The sequence below is a fragment of the Ictalurus punctatus genome, chromosome 27 (assembly GCF_001660625.3).
Source record: "Ictalurus punctatus breed USDA103 chromosome 27, Coco_2.0, whole genome shotgun sequence".
Taxonomy (NCBI): Eukaryota; Metazoa; Chordata; class Actinopteri; order Siluriformes; family Ictaluridae; genus Ictalurus; species Ictalurus punctatus.
In genome coordinates, this window is record NC_030442.2 from 12882616 (window position 1) to 12904330 (window position 21715).

Genomic DNA, 21715 nt, shown 5'->3' on the forward strand with positions numbered 1-21715 from the left:
TCAAGTCCTAAAAGTAGATAAAGAGAACCCATTTAAACAAATGAGACAAAAATATTAATCTTGGTCATTTATTTATTGAGGTGTGACCCCCTTGTGCTGCAATAACTGCACCTAAATGTTTCCGGTAACTGTTGATCAGTCCTGCACATCGGCTTGGAGGAATTTTAGCCCGTTCCTCAGTACAGAACAGCTTAAACTCTGGGATGTTGGTGGGTTTCCTCACATGAACTGCTTGCTTCAGGTCCTTCCACAACATTTGGTTAAGGTTAACTTTATTCTTCTTCAACCATTCTTTGGTAGAACGACTTGTGTGCTTAGGATCATTGACTTGCTGCATGACCCACTTTTCTTAAGATTCAGTTCATGGACAGATTTTCCTTTAGAATTCACTGGTATAATTCAGAATTCATTGTTTCATCAGTGATGGCATTTTTGTCTAATTTGTTTAATTGGGTTCTCTTTGTCTATGTTTAAGACTTGTGTGAAAATCTGATGTTTTAGGTCATATTTGTGCAGACGTGGAAAATTCTGAAGGGTTCACAAACTTTCAAGCACCACTGTCTTTTATGCACCACATAGAGAGTCATGTGGTGCTTTACTTTCTTTTTTTAAACATCTTAACATTTTTAAATTCCTTTGCATAAGGGATAATTTAGGAATGAGTGATTTGTTGAAAACTATAATAATACTATTATTAAATCTCAAACACATTCAGTGATATATGATATGTATCACAATATACAGGTTTGCTAACAAACGGCCAGCAAAATTGAACGGGTATTAAAATCCATCAAGATTTTAAGTGTAAAATTTTAACATCAAATTAGCTGCTTCCAGTCAGTTTGTAATTATGCAAAAAAAAAAATGGACATCATAATATCTCAGAAAATCTTGACTCAGTGACATCATTTATCATGATATTGACATTATATCATCTTATCGCCCAGCCATTGGAAAATTTGTTAAGGCTGTTTATTATTTCAAATAATCAAAAGAGTCATTTTCAAGAAGCAGTGTATTTGTCATATGACACAGACTTTTTGCACTTGCTCATGCTTCATTAGGTGGCTTTAAGAAAACTAAAAGCAGCACACAAAATGTTTTGATGTTGTACTCGTGCTTCCAGCAGTATTCAACACATAGAATATGCAGAAATGTACCTGCACACTCACAGACAACGTTTTTATTAATAAATGACCTTATCTAGTAAAGGAATCACTTTATTTTTGTCTGAAACACTAGATTCTAAAGCTGTTAAAGCTTTAGCTATCAAAGTCAGATTCTTGAACTGGTCACTCCTTACTTGGCCTGATTGTTGTTGTTTTTTGACACATTGATTTGACACTGTATTCTGTATAAAATGTTCTATCTCTCTGTTTTTCAGCTGCAATGCTGTGGCAAAGGTCAAATCACTTCAGTTATCAGCTGGGCGACCAATCTGTGTTCTGAGCCAAACCTTCTGAAACTCAATCCGGTAAGCCCTACCCCTACACACCATTTATTTTAATTTATTCTTAAGTCTTTAGGCTTTACTTAAAATGATCATTCTGTAAGTACCTCAACTAGTTCAATTCGCATTTGTTTTGCTTTCACAAAAAATAACAAAAGCTCAAAAGATTAAACAATGACAATTTTTCACAGCTTTCTTTGCTCATATTTACCACTGGAGGGCACTGAATTTATTTATTTTTATTTATTTATTTTTTCCCTCTGACCACATACACTGGGATGTGTCTGACCAAACCAATATATTATTTCTCAGGACTGTCACACCAAAATCAAAGAGCTCTTCAATGACAAGATCTACCTGATTGGCATTGCTGCCTTGGTTGTTGCTGTCATCATGGTGAGTGATTTTCGGCCCGACTTTGCTGTCGCAGACAAAAATCACGTCATAAAAGAATTCATTAGTAGTGAGTTGAGATGAGCAGCCTTTGAAATGCAAAAAAATATTATGATGTTAAAATAATAGTTTAATAAACAAATATCCTTATTACCTCAGACTCACTTGAAGAAAGTTTCTGTTTATGCAACTTCATTTTCTGCTTGATCCCGGATCATTCTGATCGATGAAATAAACAGAACATAGTAATTTTCTTTCCTGGGAGGTCTACCGGTAAAGGATTTTCACTGGTTAATCTGACGTGAAGATTAACCAGTGAAAATCCTTTACCGGTAGACCTCCCAGTAAAGAAAATTCGGTTAAGATTATAGTGCGATCATCTCATACAGTGTAACAAGTAACAGTCTTGAAAGACCGCTGTAATCACACAGCCTAAAATCAGATTAAGAGAGGGCTCCCAAATGGGCATTCACCTTATAGTTGAAAAATCATTCCATGATGCCACAGCCATCCGTGGCCAGGAGCAAAATTTGCAGTGCAAATCGACACTCACCAATCATGGCCATCTGTGAGTTCATGTATATGGAAGAGAGAAGCTAGCACTTTCCTCCGAGTGTAATACGCTGCCCTGTGATACAGCCGTTTGAAAAGATGCCGCTGCCTGGCTTCATGTGTTTTGGAGGAAGCACATATTAACCTTCACACTACCCTTTTGGTAGCTGTCGTATGATCGTGGAATGCTGACTGTTGTTTAACATGTATAAAAGATTTCCATAGATCTAGTTTAAGCATAAATTTTAATTAGCCACAAGGAAAGTTTTACCATTTTAATTCTTATTACCTAATTGTGTGTCTTACTCTGACTTTGTGAGCCTTTGTGTTGTTTGGGGTTGTTTTGCTATATTGAGAATATGATTTACTTTTGCTTATAATTTTTTACTTTGTTCCTTTTTTTATTTTTATTTTAAAGATCTTCGAGATGATCTTCAGCATGGTGCTCTGCTGTGGAATCCGAAACAGCCCTGTATACTGAAATACGATTGGGTGAACCAGGCTGTGGGTGTGTGACATCTGGAGATACCAGCCAATGAAACTGAAGGAAAACTTATTCTCCTGATTCATTTTTGTATCTACCCTAATTACCTAATGTAGTCAATTTGTCTTAAGGAACAAATGATTTTATTCTCTGGTGTGTTAATATGATACTCTGATTGTCACTGTCTGCTGTTGTGCTGCATGTGCATTCTTGTGGCAACACTGACCATGTAAACAATGGCAGACTAGAACAGAATTATTAGATGCTTTACACACACACACACACACACACACACACACACACACACACACACAATTAAAAAAAAAAAAAAAAATTGGATATGTAAAACACATTGGCCATTTACGTTCTGTTTTCTGTATTAGTGTTAACAGTGAGGATAATTACTATTGCTATTGGTTTCTTTTATTCTTTTATTATGTATGTAAGACTTAATTCATTTCTTATGTATGTACAAAAAAAACTGTATATATTTGCAGCCTATTGGCTTTCCAGCATGGATATTGTAATTGAACAGCCCTATGGACCTTCTTTTCTGAATGTGCTTGTACATTTTCTCGTAAAGTCAACCACTAAGTAACAATATTAGTGAAAAGAAAGAAGATCAGACCTTAAAACATACATATTGAAGATGCATTCTTGTACTTTGGTGTAGCCTAAGTATGTGATGCCATGTAGCTTTGGCTTCTTTGTGCCATACATTGTGGGCCAGCCAGCTGATAGCCGTTGCAAGCATGACGATGCTCTAAAATCCTAACAAGTTTTTAGAAATAAAATGTCCTCTAATGCTTATGCTGTGATTAATGATTGCCCGCATGTTGTCCACTGAGGGAGGCTGGAAACCAGCAGAATCATTCGCATAACTACTGCTGGAGTTCCTCTGACCTCTGACCCTAGGCCACCCTTACGCTCCGACTAACCCAAGCCAAAGCTCTTATATACACCTCCCAGCCTTATTGACTGAATGCCCTATCCTTAAAAAAAAAAAAAAGAGACCGCATTATCTAGTATGTCCTCTTGATTCCTAGTGGAATTTCTTACTCGTATATTGTACTCTATATTCTGTAATTCATTTTATGGAATGCTGTGCTTTTAAAAAAAAAAAAAAAAAAAAAAAAAAAAGAGAAAAGAAAGAAATTAAAAGATGATAGTATTGTTTTGTTCCGCCATGCTGGGATCTTCTGACATTCTGGGAGTTGCTTAACAATGTCATAGCATAAAAAAAACGTCTACTGAGTGTACTGTAAGGCTGTGGTGTGTGAGTGTGTTTTATGTGTTGATAATAAAGCCTGTGGGAGAAAATCTAGTTTTTAGGAGTCAGCCTCACTACAGCTGCCATTAACAGCAATTACTGTACTTCCTCTTCTCTCCACATGGTGTCGCCCAAATAACATTATTGTTCTAAGACGCTTCCAATGACACTTTGGTTGATTCCTCTAATATTACTTGTGGAAATACACCTACATCGTATTCACTACATAAATATAATGCACTCCTTCAATCATCTACATTTCCTTTAACCCAACACATACATGCACACACCCTTTACATCGTTTTCTGCATACATTGACACTTAATGCCTATGCTGATATGCTGATCAAATGTCTTGTAATATGTACAGCTCTATATTATTGTACTAATGACTATGTAAAGGCATTGTGATATCTTTTTTCTGGTACTTTGTCAAATAAAGGACAGAGATTACTGTGAAAGCCAGCCAGGCCTTTGGGATACTTGCAGGCCAACAGAAGGAGTCAGACATCATTTGCATAATAACGGTTAGAAATTACATGAAGAGAAATGATGGAACTCGTAATTATGAGCTTGCGTTGGAATGATTTTGCTTTTCCATTCAGCAGGACCCACTGGCAACACTCACTCCAATCTCTGTCCTGGTTCACCTGATTAATATTTTTTGGTTCTTTTTTGTTGCCCAAATACTTAGGGATTAAATGTATTTTACAAATAAAATGTCTGTCATGTTGTCTTTGTTTCAAGTGCAAATCCAGACTACAAATACACTATGCTGCCAAATGTGTTGACCTGGACACCTGACCATCACACCCATATGTACTTATTGAACATCCTGGTCCAGTGTTGGCCCCTTTTTTGCAGTAATGACAGCTTCCACTCTTTTGGGAATGCTTTCCACTAGATATTGGGTTATTATTGAAGTTGGGCACTGATGGTTAGGTGAGGAGGCTTGGTGCACTGTCAGCATTCCAGTTCATGTCAAAGGTGTTCAGTGGGGTTGAAGTCAGGGCTCTGTGCAAGCCATTTGATTTCTTCCACAACCACCCTTGGTAAACCATGTTTTCATGGAGCTCAATTTGTGCGTGGGGCATTGCCATGCTGGAACCAGTTTGGGCCTCTTAGTTAAAGTGTATATTCACCCCTTCTATTCACTGATTTATCAGTTTATTGATTGGTTTAAACTGTTTAGTTTGCACTCCTACTTGTTCTACAGTTCCAGAAGAGATGTTGGGTTTTAATGTCATGAAGATTTTCCTTTTTTAAAGTTATAAGCGTTAGTCTAAAACAAAAAGAAAGAAAGGTTCTCAGGATTGTGAATCTTTGGAGAGGCTTTTGTAAGGAACAGTGGACACTGCCCAACATGGTGACATGTCACATTTATGGGATGGGCGTTTCTGACTGAGCAGCCAAGTGCTGTATTTTACTGAGCTGCTTTTTCATTTAAGGAACAAAGGCTTCTTAGTTCTCCTTTCACACAGAGAGAATTGGGTGGGGGGGGGGTCACAGATTCAAACAAATCTGATTTAATTTAAGACTACAAGAAGTACAAAAATGTGTAAGTATACAAGTAAGTTTCATATTATGCTTCACACCATTTCAGAGAAATGTCTCCTTCAAAATCTTAATTTTAGCAACCTCTGTCCCGATTCTCTGGTTTCCTCAACTCCACATTGAAATGGTTTCTGCCTGGTTTCATTCCTCTTTCTGAAGAACCACTGCTCTCCCACACAGCCATCAATTTCTGATATTTATAATGAGGAGAAGGGAGGGATGATGTAATCTATTTCTGAGTGGGTATATCTGAGTTCCACCTCTTTTCACCCCGTTGATAAGGGAGCCACCTTAGAAACAAAGAAAGGAGAAACTAAACAGAGAAACTGGAGAAGAAATAACCAAAGATCTAAGAAAGAAATGATAGTTTGATGGATAGTTCTTAGCTTAGTCTTTTGTAAAGTTCTAACTAGAACCTTTATCTATCCATTAAAGTATTTAAGAGCCTATTGTTACCGAAAGCATGCTCTTTTACTCATTTTTCTCCTATTTGTGTGTAGTTTCTCTTTTCTTTGTTTCTAAGGTGGCCCCCTTATTGACAGTGTTAAAGAGTAGAAACTAATGCAAAATTGGGGAAATAAAAGTAAAAAGTATACTTTAAATAAAAAGGGCTCTTTGATAGGTTGATGGATAGTTAACGGTTCTTTGTTTACTAATGGGGTTGTATTTGGAAACCTATTTAATTAAGCTAAGAGGCAGAAGGTTCCACATGGAACTTTTAAGGGTTCACCCAAATGTTTTTTTTTTTTTTTTTTAAATTCCTAAAAGGTTCTATATTTAACGTAAAAGCAAAGCGTTTTGTAAGTGTATTCGGCTACTGATACATTCTGTATTATACTGATACACTGTTTCTGTGGTTCACTTTGCCTCCTGCGTATGTTGGGAAGTTGAACTGAGACTGGAGGAATCCATCCACTTATCTCTTTAACCCCCTGTCCAACCAACCATTAACACCACCCGCCTCTACATAGCTCTCTGTCCCGGTGGACTGCTGCTGGGGGCACGTAGGGAAGGGTTGCCAGATATTTTTTCAATTACACATTATTTTGAATTGTTTGTTTACACTGTGCTGGGAAATATATCCGTGGTAAAAAAAAAACCAACATCGTGTTCTCGTCTGGGATGTTCTGAAGTCGCTTGGGGTGGGGTTTAACGCAAAGATCAGTAGAGTATAAGAGTCAATAGAGTATAAGAGTCAATAGAGTCAAATCTGGCAACCTGGGCAGAAGAAAACGGAGACTACACTGTGGAACGACGACAAAGGAGTCAAGCTTAATTCCCAATGTAGTCCAGAACCAATCACTAGTGTGTTTGAGTGCTCTGTTTAAGTTTAAACCACTTTTCTTCCACGGATACGATTTTGGAGATTTGGGATTTTCTCGTACTTAAAGAGACTTTTCTGGGAGACATTGTCATTGCCGGATTGGACTGTGCGTTAGTTTCAGGATGAGCACCAGTGAGGGTCTTTTTTGCTCGGCTTTGCAGCCACACACAGCCGTGAGCACATACGCCGTACCGAATGATCGCGAGCTCACTGCGGACCGACAGGCGAAAGAGAAGCGCGTGCAGCAGCAGGTCCAGCAGCGGCTCGCGGAAAAAGCGTCATCAGGTGAGGCGCGCGGAAAAGCAAAAACCTGCACGAGACAACTTTGTCTAATTCATGACAACTCATTTTGTCTTAAATAAACAAAACAAATGTTAGTTATTTTTTTTGTAAACTTAATATACTTATTAAAAAACAACTACGGGTAAATAATTCACATTTCAGATGAAGTCCCCCTCCCCGTGATTATGTGATAAAATGATTACGTGGGAAGGGGGAAAAATACGTGAATGTGCATTTCACAGTGTTATACCCTGAAATTACACGTGCGCCCAATTACTCAAGTGGATACAGTACGTGTGACGTCATAGGAACCATGTGATCACGTGAGAAAGAATTATTCATGAGAGAAAATCTAATCACATCTGAAAAATGAAAATGTGCCCTATAGCCGAAAAGTAAACATAATGAAAATACATTTTATGTCATGTGTTAAAAAAAAACGTTAAAATAAAAGAATCATATAAACAATCACATGTGGGGGATCAATAAAACACACGTGAAAATGAAAACCCAGCATGTGAAGTGTCCAAAACCCGCATTTCAGTTTCACTGGGTGATTAATCCCATGTGAAGTTCATGTGACCTTTCTGTAAAGGTTAGGTTCATGGAATTGTCCTAAATGCCACTTAGTCAAGTGTGGAAAGTCATGCTGCCCAGTTGCGTAGTTTCTCCTCGCTTCATCAGTTCACTGTTTCTTCTTATAATCATCATTGTATTATCAGGAAGTCTACTGTTTATACATTTGGTTCCTGTTACGCCTCAAACAGTAGGCTAATGAGATGAACTCCGTAGTTTGCCTGTCTGCGTAGCTTGCGTATTATTAGTACACACAGGTAGTGTCTCTACCCATCTCTGAATACACACAATAAGCCTTTACTATGTCTGTAGCCTTGAACATTTGTTATTGTATTATAGGTTGCATAGTTTACTGTTCAAATATTTGGGAAAAGCCTACAGGCACAAAAGATAATGTTGAAAAGCTGCCAGCTATCCCTCCAGATAATTGCGATCTGCTTGAGTTTCAAGCCTGAGCTACAAGAAAAACTGGACAGTGTTAAGAGAAAAAAATGCCAACTCGAACCAACTTCTCTAGTAGTTTGACTACATTTCCCTGTATATTGTGATCTTTTTTTTTCTTTCTTTTTTTTCTTTTTTTTCTTTTTTTTTTTTTTTGCATATCCAGCAATTTGAATTAATCATACTGTCTAACAGATATGACAGTGTTTAAATGCTTCTATTATTAATACCACAAACAGGGATCTTTTTGTTAAACTCTGAAGGTTTTTCACAGGGCTTATCTTCAAACTGGACTCCTAATCATCAGGAGCTCAGGATGCCACTGCTGATAGTCATGATGAGAAGCTTGAAAGATAATTGCTGGGTTTTCTCATGGTTCTGTGTCTGTGCAGTGTTTTGACTAATGCTGGACTTCCAGTCAACAGACAGTGATTATGGAAAATCCTGTGGGAAAATTGTCATCGTGTTTTATGTAGATCTTTGTATATCTCAGTGTAGCTTTAATGTAAAAGCCACAAAGCTTCAACAAAGGGGAACTTTCTGCAATTTCTTGGAAGTAGTGTGGCGATTTACTGTAATTTATTACTATTGTTCACAATCCATTCAAGTAAATGCATATTTGTTTTTAAAGACTGGTAGTCAGTTTCAGTGGATACTGACTCATTTTATCCACAGAATTAGAACCAAAAACAAGTCATAAATAAAAAGTCATGATGGTTTATGGGGGATGGAGGCAGATATGAGTTCATGTTGCTTTACAAATTCAAATTTCTAAAATGGGTCACACCAGACTATTTTGTGTGTGTGTGTGTGTGTGTGTGTGTGTGTGTGTGTGTGTGTGTGTACACGCACAGGTATCACTTACCTCTTCTTGGCTCAAGCTAGGTTTGGAAATTGGGTCATGTATCATGCCTGAGCCTTTAATGAAGCTATACTGTTAACATCATGTTTATGTCTTCACCTACTACTGTGAAAGACAAACCCACAAGTGTTTGCTACAGATTTACATTTATATAAGCAGATATATTTATCAGCAATACATTAGACATAACCTTTAGATTGTGTGTACTTTAGTATGGCCCCTGGAGCATCATTCATAAGCATGATTTACAAGAATATGGCAATTTTTTAAAAAACCTAATCTCTATCTAATGCATTTGGCGTGTATGGATAAATTCCCCAGAAAGAATTTTGACTCATTTCCCTGTCCCAGGGAAGGAACAGAAAACTGCTGACTGGAAATTCCCTTATAATTAAAGTTTATGGGAAGTTGGGCCAGCTCTAAATCTGTGCAATTCATCCTTTATGTGCGTAACTTTGACTAAGTGGAAGACCATGAGGCTGTTTTCCTTCAAGGGAAGTTTTCTTTCCTGTCTGATTGTTTCTTTTTCAATTATGTACCAATAGCAGGTTTCTGGTTTATGATCACAACCAGATAGAGATTCCAGATTGCTAATAAATAGAGAATTAGAAAATAAGAAAGATGGACTACAAAATATTTTGAGAAGTATTTGTTGGTGGTTGGTGACGAAACATTTAAGTGATCTAAAGTTTTCAGATACAATGTTGAGATGCCTCTGGAATTTCCGTATGAGAAGAGTGACCATGCCATGATCTGGCCCAAACGTGTTTTAGTGTTTCAGGGCTATGCTGTGTCCTGCATAATTCCATCCATCAGCTGCTGTGTTTTCTAAAATCCAATTTTTCAGTAATCGTGCTGTTGATGGACTAGATGTGTTTTGATTACAAAAGGCTCTGTCTTTAGTGTCATTAAAGGGTCATGAAACCCCCCTCTTTCAGCTCAAGTCTACCGCACAATCTTTTTGAAAAATGCAACTTAAATGGGTGTGGATGGCTGTGAGTAGAAGGGAGGGGTTACCTGGGCGTGGCAGGGCGTCAGGGATGAGAACACGCAGTCTCATGAATAATCATGAGACACCAACGCGTCATCGAAGTACTATAGTACGTTTCTACACCACTGCCTGTGATGTCGACACAATGTAGATTTTAAACCCGGAAGATGAAAATAGCGGGAAAAACTCAAAATTAACCAGTTATCTACAGATGCTAACATTGTCTTTTATGATGTGCGACACAAACACCTCTGTTAAAATCTCAAAAAATGTAGTTTAGTGTTTCATGAGTCTTTAAGGTGAACGAAACAGTATTGGTTTCTGTCATGCACTGAGTCTTATGAGTCCAGGTTGGAGATTTCTCAAACTAAATTAATTTAAATGCATATAATAGTAGTGTTGGGCTGAGCGATTCATTTACCTGAATTGATTCAAATGACTTAAGTCACTGAAGGGGCTCATTAATTTTAACTCTAGGAAATACAGACAGTGGTGCATATAAGGTGGGCTCAAAATGTCTGCTCCATGTTTTCTGACTGAAGGAGGTCATGATTTAGTTCCTGATGGTCCTGTGCACCAAAGAACTGTCCAAGTAGTAGCAGCAGGTGATGGAGTGCTATTTTTATTTATTTAATTTTTTAACCAGGATTTGGCAATGGCATGCGAACCAGCCAACTTATCTCCTCATCTGTATTAACAGTCCCAGCAAGCTACCACACTCCACTGCGATGTATCTCATTGCTGGGGGTGTTGCGTGTAGCTTTTCTGTACCCATTAGGCCTGCATTGGGTACAGCCAAGAGCAACTGTGCCCCGTGTTAGGGATAAAACCTACATACATAGCATTGTATACTTTTTTATATATATATAATGCATTATTTTTATGGATGCACAAAAAGCACAGAATTAAACTACAGTCCTAAATTCATAATAAAAACTCCCTTTGACTGCACCTTGTGGTTTCTGTTACTCATTGCCTTTAGGAATATTATTTTACTTGTGTGTACTTTTGATCATAATGTTCTAATTAGACATTACAGATCTTACTTGTGCTACACTGTGTATCACCACGTCTGCTTCGCGCGTGATCAGCAACGTGGCCTCGTTACTAACACATCACTACCGTTTGCAAGCGTGCAAATACAGCATATAATGACAATAAAGTGAAATTAAACTAAACCTTTTAAGCAACTCGTGACCGCATCACTGTCATGCTCGTGCTACACAAACTCCGCTTTATAAAGTTTGATCTTCTTGGCGGTGTTTAATATAAAATGTTCACCTGCCTTAGAAGACTTAGAGGTCGCACACTTTCTTTCTCTGTCATGTGACGATTTCGCCTCCGTCTGTTGGAGACTGAGGTCATGTTGGGAATAAAATACAGCTGACAGAAACAGTAAAGTGAAGAAAGTCCGTGCTTGTGACTCTGGGTATTAGGCTAAAGATAGCATTGTCGCATTACGTGCGTATGGAAGCGGCTTAAACTTCCGGTTAGTAAACAATGCTAGTGATTATATTTGAGATGATCTTACCTTTCTAAAATCCACACAATAGACCGTAGTGCATAGTGTAAGTGTATAGTACGTCATTTGGGACACAACTTTATTATTTACTCTCCGAAGTGTGTTTTCGGAACAGAAGTAACATAATGAGTAAATCTCCCCCAAGCCACGTGCAGACCGACTAATCGATAATGACATTAGTCGACAACGATTTTCATAATCGATTATTATCGATTTTATTGATTAGTTGTTGCAGCTCTGAATGAAACTGACACATAGTCAGATAACCAAGTCACTCTCTTGGACGACTATACATGAAATGGGTAAGGAACTTAATTAGCTGTGTTGAGTAGAAGATAGTGAATAGTTAATGAAGCGATGTCTTTGTCTATGCACACTGAAGATTGGAACAATTATTCTTTTTTCAGGACTGTGGGAAGCATGTAGATGTGATTAGAAATGATTAGCAATTAAGATTATCTTAGATGACCAATAGATGACCCTTCACTGCATAAATATTTTAATCTGATGCAGAAGTTTCTGGACTGTGGTGTTTGTGTCAGTTTTTGATTGAGATATTGTTAAGGAATGAGTAAGACATGAAAGTAGTGACATTAACAATACATTTTGGCCATTTGAACAGTAGAAAATACCAGTAATATAGTTTGATATAGGGAAGAACATTATGTTTAAAGAGAGCCAATGTCGAAAATATACATTTCCATGAATTCAATTCAAGAAAATTTATTATTTTATTTATGTAGCACTTTTAACAGTGGACATTGTCACACAAGTAGCTTTACAGAAATATGGATCTAGATTTAAATTTAGATCCCTAATGAGAAAGCCAGAGGCAGCAGTGGAAAGGAAAAACTTACTAAGATAACATGAGGAAGAAACCTTGAGAGGAACCAGACTTAAAAAGGGAACCCATCCTCTTCTGGGTGACAACGGATGGTGCAATTATGAGTCTTTACACTTTCACAACTGTATGCTATAAAGTCAAACAGTATATGTGTGTAAAAGATCTTCTGTATGAGCATCAGGATCATTAGGCAATGTTTATTGTTTTGAGGGTTAAGTTCAGCCCTGAGGTTACCGGGGAAGTTGTCCTGGGTCAGGGTTCAGGTAGAGGTCCAGGGGATCCACTGACTTGTGGAATTCTTGTTTGAATAAAATATGTTGGTTAAAGATATAGGTTTGTCCCAAGCAAATTGGTTAATAAAAAATATTTAGTCCAGGTTCATTTAGGTTCTGAATGGCACTCTACTGTTGGTTCAAATTCTAGTAAGTGGTGGTTGTAGATGTTAAACTGTACAAATGTTCTCATTCGATTACAAGAAGAAGAAATACGGTTGTGCCATATTATACCATTCGGTTACAGTAGGTTTCAGTGTGATGGATATGACCAAAAACTCTGCTGCTTTTGTATTTTGCTCATGCCTGCTGCCACCTTATCTTCTTTCCAATGTTGTCAAGGCACTCTTCTGGTTCTGAGAACTGAGCCTATTGCCTGTTTCTTCATAGAGGGCTTTGCAGCTGTGTTTGTTTGCTTAATGACCACACAGCATCAAAGGAAGGATAATGAATAGTCAGCAGTAGTTAAATCTCTACTGGCCTTATACCACAATTAAGGCTTTGATGAAGATGCTTCAGTCACTTTGGGCACTGGCCAGTGTACATCATTCAACCCCAGAACAAGCAGCTTTCCATTCAGCCCTGTATTACAAGAAGTTCGCAATTCACAATAGGTTATGAATTTATAAAATTATGAAATTAGTTACTCAGTGTCTGTATGCTTTTGTTCTAAGGACAGAGTCAACAGGCATGAGAATAATAATAATAATAAAACATGCACTCCTTTTATTATGCAGATTTAACAGTAACAAATTTGCCAAGACACAAAGGAGTAGAAAGCTATACATAGGGCCTTGAATGCATTTCCTCAACTTCTTTGTAAGACAAGAACAGGAAAGAGGAAAAGCGTTACATTGCAGAGACCTGTTCTAGGCTGCGTGAGACAGGATGCAAGTGTGTAAACTTGATACAAGCTTTGTTGGGGCGAATGCAAAAATCCAAAACCAGAACCCAGTTTGCCTGGGGTGAGGCAGACAAAGTTAGATAGGGATAATCTATAATCAGAAATGTAGAATGGAAACTAGGATCAGAACCAGAAAATCAAGGACCTAGAAACCTGAAATGGGAACCAGGGTCAAAACGGAAATTTGATATACTGAAAACAAGACTTTGACTTACAGTGGATGATCTAAGAATTCACTTTAGCTGTCTTATGTATGATAAGACAGCTTGATGCTACAAAGTAATAGCAGGGTATACATACTGTACTGTATACAAACTAATCAAGGAGTAACACCGAATAGGTGAACACAATTAGGTAACAAAGCAACGACACAACAGGGTGGAGAAAGGACAAGACCAGAAAACACATGTAAACAAAGTAAACACGAATGCTTAGGGAAAACGTAAGGAGCTTTGGTTATTCTCTCATGTCTAAGTAGTTTTAAGTTTGTTTTGAATAGTTGCAAATATTGTAATTCAGCAGCTGCTCTTAGACTACTATTATGTCTGGTTTTATGGTTTATTTCTCAATACAGGGAAATTCTTGTTTATGATAATTGCAAATACATTACAGACGCTGTGGATAGACATTAGGTTGGAAATACTGGCATATTCCTTTATGTAGCACTCTTATTTAGTCACGATCTGTCTCTGACAGCCACAGAATGACCTGTTCAGTGGTCACTCCTCTTGAATCAGTGACTCCTGTGTAAGAGACATTCCTGACTTATTATTCGGCTGATGTTATCAGTGACACTCTGCTGTTTTTAGACTGCTGATTGAGTGGGAAGCTGTGTTGTGTTCCTGTAGAACTTCTTCAACTCTGAATAAACACTGTGTAATATAGCTGACAGTTATAGCAAGGCTTGGTGTAATACTCCTTAACATTTAACAGGCTACTGTTACTTTAAGATGATGGTGGAAAAAATTTCATCCGCTTCATTATTTAGCTGTCAGTAGGATTTATGATTGCATCCCCAGCTTTAGCAGTACAGCTGCCAGACAATAGCCTCCCTTATTGCATTGCTCGTGAGTAGAACTAGGCTCATTTTGATTGCTTCTTTTAAAATTACAGTAAGGAATTTCCGGTTCATGAACAAAAGGACTCAGAATGCGATGTTACTGAGTTGAAAAGGGGCTTGACAGAAATAAAGCATATGGATGCCTGGAAACAGCTATCAAGTCTAACTGATGGAAAGTGAAACATTGTTAAATGAATCACTGGCAAGCGAGTTGCATTTTAACTCCACTGTTTTAAATGCCATTCACCATGTTGTTGCATAATTACTATATGCGATTAGCTCAGCGGATGCATTGGATCAGAAATATTCTGACTAGGAATGGGAGTGACTAACACACTCCCACATACTGCTTGTAGTGAAAAAGTTTGTAGACTGAAAGGCTTTCACTGGAAAACAGAGGAGACAAGCAGCTCGTAAGCTTCAGATCTTTGTGCCCTGGTCACGCCAAGGCATTTTGAAGAAGACCAGATGTTCCGATTTCAGTACAAAGCTAACTCTGATTAGACTGACAAGAAGCTTAGGCCTTTGCCCTGAGGCTTTATCATTTAATAAAAAAATTAAGATCTATCTGTTACCCCTTCATTTTTATTTGCATCCAATAAATGATCTATCTCTAACTCCTTAATTTTTATTTGCGTCCAATAAATGATCTATCTGTAACCACTTCATTTTTATTTGCGTCAAGATACTGTAAGCTGTTTCTCTTACCAGCCCTGTTGTTCCCCTGAATGCTTTTTGACTATTAAAGCAAAATACAGATGAGACTTTCTTTTTAGCATTACAGCATAAGTAAAATAGTAGAATCAAACTCTGATACAAAAAATTTGATTTGAGGCAAATCACAGCAGGATGCTTGTGATTATGTTACAGCACCAGTATGAAACTTTACACAAAATACACAAACCAACTATAAACCTCTTGGAGCAACAGTAAAATATCCACAAAAATGAAAAATATGTATTTGTCATTGCGCATTCAACTCAAACACGTATTTGGAACTTTGGGTATTTTTGGTTAACTCACAGTGTAAGTCTCTGGGGGACGACGACTTGATATGTATCTGTTTACGTTTATAAGGCATGACGATGTTTACTTTAAAGTGTACTGAAAACAGTTTTGTTCATATTTTTCTGTGAGAAATGTTGGAGGGATTTTAGAGTAGAGTCAGTTTCACACGCTTGGCAAACTTCATGAACTGCATTTGGGAAGCACACATCTCTGATTTCTTAAAAACACTGTAAACACTACTACTCGGCGAAGACCACCAGTGTTGAATTATCTATGTTGTTGGATTACAATAGAGCTGTTTACATATGTCTAGCTTAGACGGAAGTAATTTATTCATCATTGCTGTGTAGGTTGGGGAAAAAAAAAAAAAAAAAAAAAGACCACACACCACACATTTGTGATTAAAGGTTTGTGAACACTCTGTATTCCCAAATAGCTTGTAAATTTGATACTTTTCATAAAAATCATGATAATATAACAAAGCCAGTCTTATTTAGTCAGTAACTATGCTCCTGCTTTGACAAAACATTTGACAGATCAGTGTTGATCATATAGTGTATAATGAATAGTTTAATAAAAATATTAATGAGTAATTCCGTAGCTAGTGATTTGTCCTAAACAACAGTTAAAAAAAATAATAAAGTATTTTATTTACCATCTACCTACACGGTTCCCATACACTCATCAGACTCTTCAATAGGAACACCTTATTGATGAGAGAGATCAGAGAAGAATGGCCAGACAGGATTGAGCTGACTGGAATTCTATTCAGTAACTCAGAAAACTCTTTACAACTGTGCTGAGAAGAAAAAACACTTTGGGTTCCACTCCTGTCAGCAAAGAATAGAAATCTGAGGCCACAGCGGGCACAGGCTCATCAAAACTATGCATATGCAAATTGGCTTGCCTGGTCTTTTTCAAGTCTTCAGCTAACCAGTTTAAAGCTATAAATGTGGATTTTTTTTTTTTTTTGGTTGATGCGGTCTGTTCTTACTGTATTCCTGTATACTTTTTAACATAAATTTAAACATAATTTTTTAGTCTACAAACATTTTGGAATTTATTGGAACCCAATGTGTGCAAGTTGTTCTGGTAGGAAAACCATTTTTTTTGTGCAAAACTGCCTTTTTTTTTTAAGCATTGTTTTTCTCTTTAAGAAACGAACAAATTCATCTATTGTTTAGTTTATTTTATTATGGTAGACTAGTGAACGCATAGAGATGCTTTTAGCTTTTTAGCCGTCACTGCTTTTTATCAGTCATTTTCTTTCTTTTTTGTTTAAACCCATCAAACCTGCCTTCCCAATGGTAAGATGAAATTCCATATTTTAGAGTAGCACAGATTTTTTTTTCCTTTCTTGACTGAGAGATGCAGCTTTACAGTGTAAATTTGCAGGTAAAAAGAATAATTTATCTTGCTGCCTGGTGCATTGCTTACTTGCTTACTCTACTGTTTTATATACAAACATATACAGTGATAATTTCTTGCATTCTTTTGCTCGAAATTCAAATTATATTATAGATTTGCACTGTTGGGAATGAATGTTACATACAAAATTGGATTGTTGCTATAGCTTCTGAAAGAAACAAGTCTTCCTCCCACACACTCAGCTCTGGCTTTCATTCCTTCATCATTGACTTAATCTTTTCTGAAACCCAATCAACCTCTGAATTTTTTTTTTTAATGGTTGAATTAGGAGTAAATTGTGGAAGTAAATGTGGATGGGTGTTGGTGTGCAGGTGTGTATGGGCAGGTAAAACAAGGAGGTGTGGAGATTATTATCAAAGTAAGAGTGAACTAAAATAACCAAGATAAATAAGTTAAATCCTTCTGTCTGTAATATGAGCAGACCTGTTCTCCAAACACTTCATTAAAATTCCTTTAGTGTCCTGGGGGTCTTACTGCTGATGTCATGTGCATAGCTGGGGTGTAGAGATGCTTGGATTAAATTGAAAACCTGATCTGTTTGAATGACTGCAGTGACTTAATGAATGTTCTGTGTTTTTGGGTCATGTCATTCAGAGTTAGAATGGTTCTTTGGGGGGGGGCATCAAATTGGAATTTAGAAGTAAGGACTATTATCTTTTTTTTTTATATATATTTCCCTGTTTTAGAATATAGTGGAATATCCATGAAGGGGTACAACAGCCAGGGCACTGGAATCAGCTCTAAGACACTTATGTACAATGGCAGCAGAATAACAGTAAGTTTTGCATCACATCAATACAAAGTTCTCTTTTACTTTCTACTGTACCTTACACCATGGAAAGTTACACTCCTAATATGTTAAGCCTTTTATGCATGTTTCCCAAGCATTTCTGCATACAGGTCAGTTAGGGGGAAAAAAACAGCACTTATGTCTCATCAATACATATTTCAATGTGTAAACCATCAACCATGTAAAAGAAATTGGCCTGTTCGGTTTGTTTATTTATTTATTTTGTTTTTACAATTTTGAAATGTCAATATTGTTCATTTTTTCAGAGCTGAAGACTTAGAACAATAGTAGAGAGGCAAGGGCCCAATAGGAAAAAAAAATTAAAGGGGGAAAATTGAGGTCTTGTGTCACTATTCCCTATTAAAATTTTAAAAAGATATACAATTACGGGCTAAGAAGGAATGTTTAGCAGAGAATCTCCAGTTCATGTTCATTTTATATTAAAAAAAGGAGAAAAAAAACTGTCTGAAAAGCAACCCCAATTCCAAATCAAACACATGCCATAGGGTAACAGTTTAATTTACAAATGGGCATTTGTTAGCCTCCTGACAATCTCCACAGTGACACACGTTGTGGCTACACATCTGCCACATGCTGGTGTAGTATTTGACGTTCTTCTGCCAAAGCCATGTTTAGAAGGTGAAGTACAGCTCTTTCACATGTAGAGCTCAGGGAGGATGTGGAACATTCCCAATTCATGATCTCATGAGTTAAATGGTGAAAAAAGACACTGACAGCAGAAAATGAGGGAAAGGTGCCAAGTATGTGCTTTTGCCAGATAAATCAGAAACAAAACTGAGACTACAAATGTTTTGAACGTCATTTTCTATAAGTTTTATTCTTGTTAATATAAAGCTATTTAGACATCGGTACAACGTACAGGAATGTAAGGTATGTACATGGGTGTGGGTCTTAATGGCTTTTAAACAATAGGAATGCACCAGCATAGAGTTCAAATCCTCTATTTGTCTTTCTTTTGAGTATTAAAGGAGTTTTCACCTAATGTCCATTGATTCTGTATGCCCAATTATTGTGCACAACACTTTTGACATGTTTGTCAAATGTTGTTCCCAGTTTGAGAAAAGTCAAAGTCTAATGCCAGTTGTTGTCAATAATCTTTTAAAGTCACCACTATTTAATGTCAATTCACAACTAGAACTGTTAGATTTTAACAGTAAAGGTTTTAGGCTGAACTAAATGGTAGGATGGAAACTGACAACAAATTCTTCCCTCAAGGAAAAAAAAATAGTCCCAATCATACAGATTTAGATGTTAATTTACTGAGAAATTCACTACATTGTACCACAGAAGTATGCTTTTCCCATAAATCCTTTATGAAATGACTCTCAAACTGTCCTTAGACTTACAATATAAATAAGTTTTAGATGAACGTGTAGTCTGGTCTTTTCTCATTACAGGGAAACTTGTTGAATTTCTTGTATGTGGTAATCACACATGTGCTACAGATGTTGTAGATGGAGATTAGTTTGAAAATTTCAGGAGTGTTCCTTTGAAAAGTATTCATTGTCTCATCATTATAATGATCTTACTCTTGCTCTAGAAGCCACGTTTGCATCAGGTTGCTGGAGAGTTCAGCTCACGCTCAGCTGTGGAAATGGGCACACAGCGCAAGGTCAGCATTGGCACTCCCATGCCTGCTGTTGTGGGCAACCCATACAGATATTATGATGACACCTACATTGGAGGGCATCGTATTGGCCAGGTAAATCAAGTGGAGCAGGAAGCAGGTTTGCAATTAATGCAAGGGCAGCATTCTCCCAGTGGCAACTGGGTAACTCAGGAGGGTCTGACCTCCTCTGAGCATCGCTCCTACTATGGCCATAGCCCATTCGCCAGTGTGTCGCCTATGAGACGCAGCCTCAGTGGTACGCTAGTGCATGATGGTATTGGCAGAGGATTGAAGGAGGCAGATCTTGCTCATCAGTATTCGTCCAAAGGCCCAGCCCACCGCACCCTGATGCGCATGAATAACCGACAGACGCCGCACCAGAGGATGGGCAACAGCACTATTCAGTGGCAGCAGGCGTCCTCTGGGGGCAGCACCATGATGGCCGGAGGGCAGTATTCTAGTATGATGAAACGAGCAGGATCACTGCACAGCCTGAAGAGCGTGGGCCGAGGGGTGGATGTGTGTGACGCATTGGCCAATGGCAGAGACATTTCTGGAGGGTGAGGCCCTAAAGCTTCTAGCATAACAATGATTATATGCTAATTTGCCAAGAAAGAAAGCATTCAGTATTCTAATTAGCATTGTACAAATTTCACGATGCTAATAGGTGGCTACTAGCTTTCAGTTTTATCAAATGTTTGGTTCAAGTAATCATATTGTTGTCATGTTGTAAATAGCTACCTACTCATTTGGCCCTTGAATGTTAAATAATGGAAAAATGGAATAATGGAAACTGGAATGATGCTCTATGGTGATTTACCCATGAACCTTTCCATGATATTTTTCCTGCTCTTCCTGTGTTTGTCACATGGTCAGAATCCACAGCCTCGATATGTCAACTGCAGTCAGTTATCTCAGCTCAACAGATGTTGCCATGCAAATGCTTGGGGCCGCCTACATTCAACATCAGTGTTACCATAGCAATGAAGCCAAGGAACTGGTAAACAAATCTTTATTATAAAAAATCACAACATACAGTTATTATCTGCAAACCAGTAGACACTTTCCCATGATATACAGTATCCATATTGATATGGAGACCTCTTTTAGAGCTATGTTACGATACATTGAATGTCACTTTTCATTAGAACATGCAAAAACCGTTGTATAAAAGAGACGTTAAAAAACACAGTAAATAAAACTTTTCACTCATACAACTGGAAATAATACTTACTTTTCTTCGATTAGTATTTTCTTTCAAAAATATCTGTTCACATGATAAAAATGTGTAAACTGTCACTCTAGACATCACTAAGAAACCTGTACAGAAAGCATCAGGCAGCAGGATAAACTACCTCTTTCTCCAGTTGTGTAAAAGTGAAAGGAATTGATCCATACCAGACAGTGGTGCTCATTGTTGGCCCATCATCTCTAGTTTCACAGGAATGGAACTACACCTCTCTCGCTAAACAAATTGAGAAGCAGGAAGCAGAAGCAGGGTACATTTGAAAAAGATCTGAATGCTTTTTTTTCACTCATGGAGCCCACCCCCTAGTCTACCCATGTACACAAATCTCTGCCCACAAAACTTATGGTGGTTCAGCTAGCGTTAACAGGCTATCTAGAGTTATCATTAGCAAGGCCTTTCATGACATCACTTTCAAGCTCACTTGTAAATTCAACTGCTTGAAAGCCAAATTACAACTCTATAAACATGCAACTTCTCATTATAATGATTTCTAAGGTTGTAAAGTGGGTATTGGGGGCATGTTTAAAATTGACTGACAAGAGGTCAATCCAAATGCAAACAAACATTCCAGAAATTCCACATTCTTTAAGGTAGCTTTCCAAACCATTTTTTTAGCTACCTAATGCACTTATTCTGAGGCAATGGTTTAAACTTTTTTTTTTTTTTTTTTTTTGTATCATTTCTGCATGAATTTCTACAGTATTTGAACTAGTAATAAATTAAAATTTCTGACTATTGCACCTTTAAAAACAAAAATTTAATTTCCTCCAGGGATGATATTTAATCTAATTAGAAATCAAATTTTTGTGTAAAATTTCATGAAGCATAAT

The 21715-nt window shown here is 37.4% G+C and overlaps 2 protein-coding genes across 2 annotated transcripts in view; both read left to right on the forward strand.

Moving 5' to 3' along the window:
* cd81a (CD81 molecule a) overlaps positions 1-3193 on the forward strand; it is a 30903-nt gene extending 27710 nt beyond the window's left edge. The window contains 3 exon segments of the mRNA NM_001200307.1: positions 1385-1474; positions 1763-1846; positions 2814-3193. Of these exon segments, the coding sequence (NP_001187236.1) occupies positions 1385-1474; positions 1763-1846; positions 2814-2876 (237 nt within the window). The 3' untranslated portion in view covers positions 2877-3193.
* A 3623-nt stretch (positions 3194-6816) lies between these two features.
* Positions 6817-21715, forward strand: part of pkp3b (plakophilin 3b) — a 29634-nt gene continuing 14735 nt past the window's right edge. Inside the window, exons 1-4 of the mRNA XM_017458676.3 lie at positions 6817-7311; positions 17903-17991; positions 19568-20196; positions 20513-20636. Coding sequence (XP_017314165.2) covers positions 7149-7311; positions 17903-17991; positions 19568-20196; positions 20513-20636 — 1005 coding nt within the window. The 5' untranslated portion in view covers positions 6817-7148. The remainder of the gene's footprint in view (positions 7312-17902; positions 17992-19567; positions 20197-20512; positions 20637-21715) is intronic.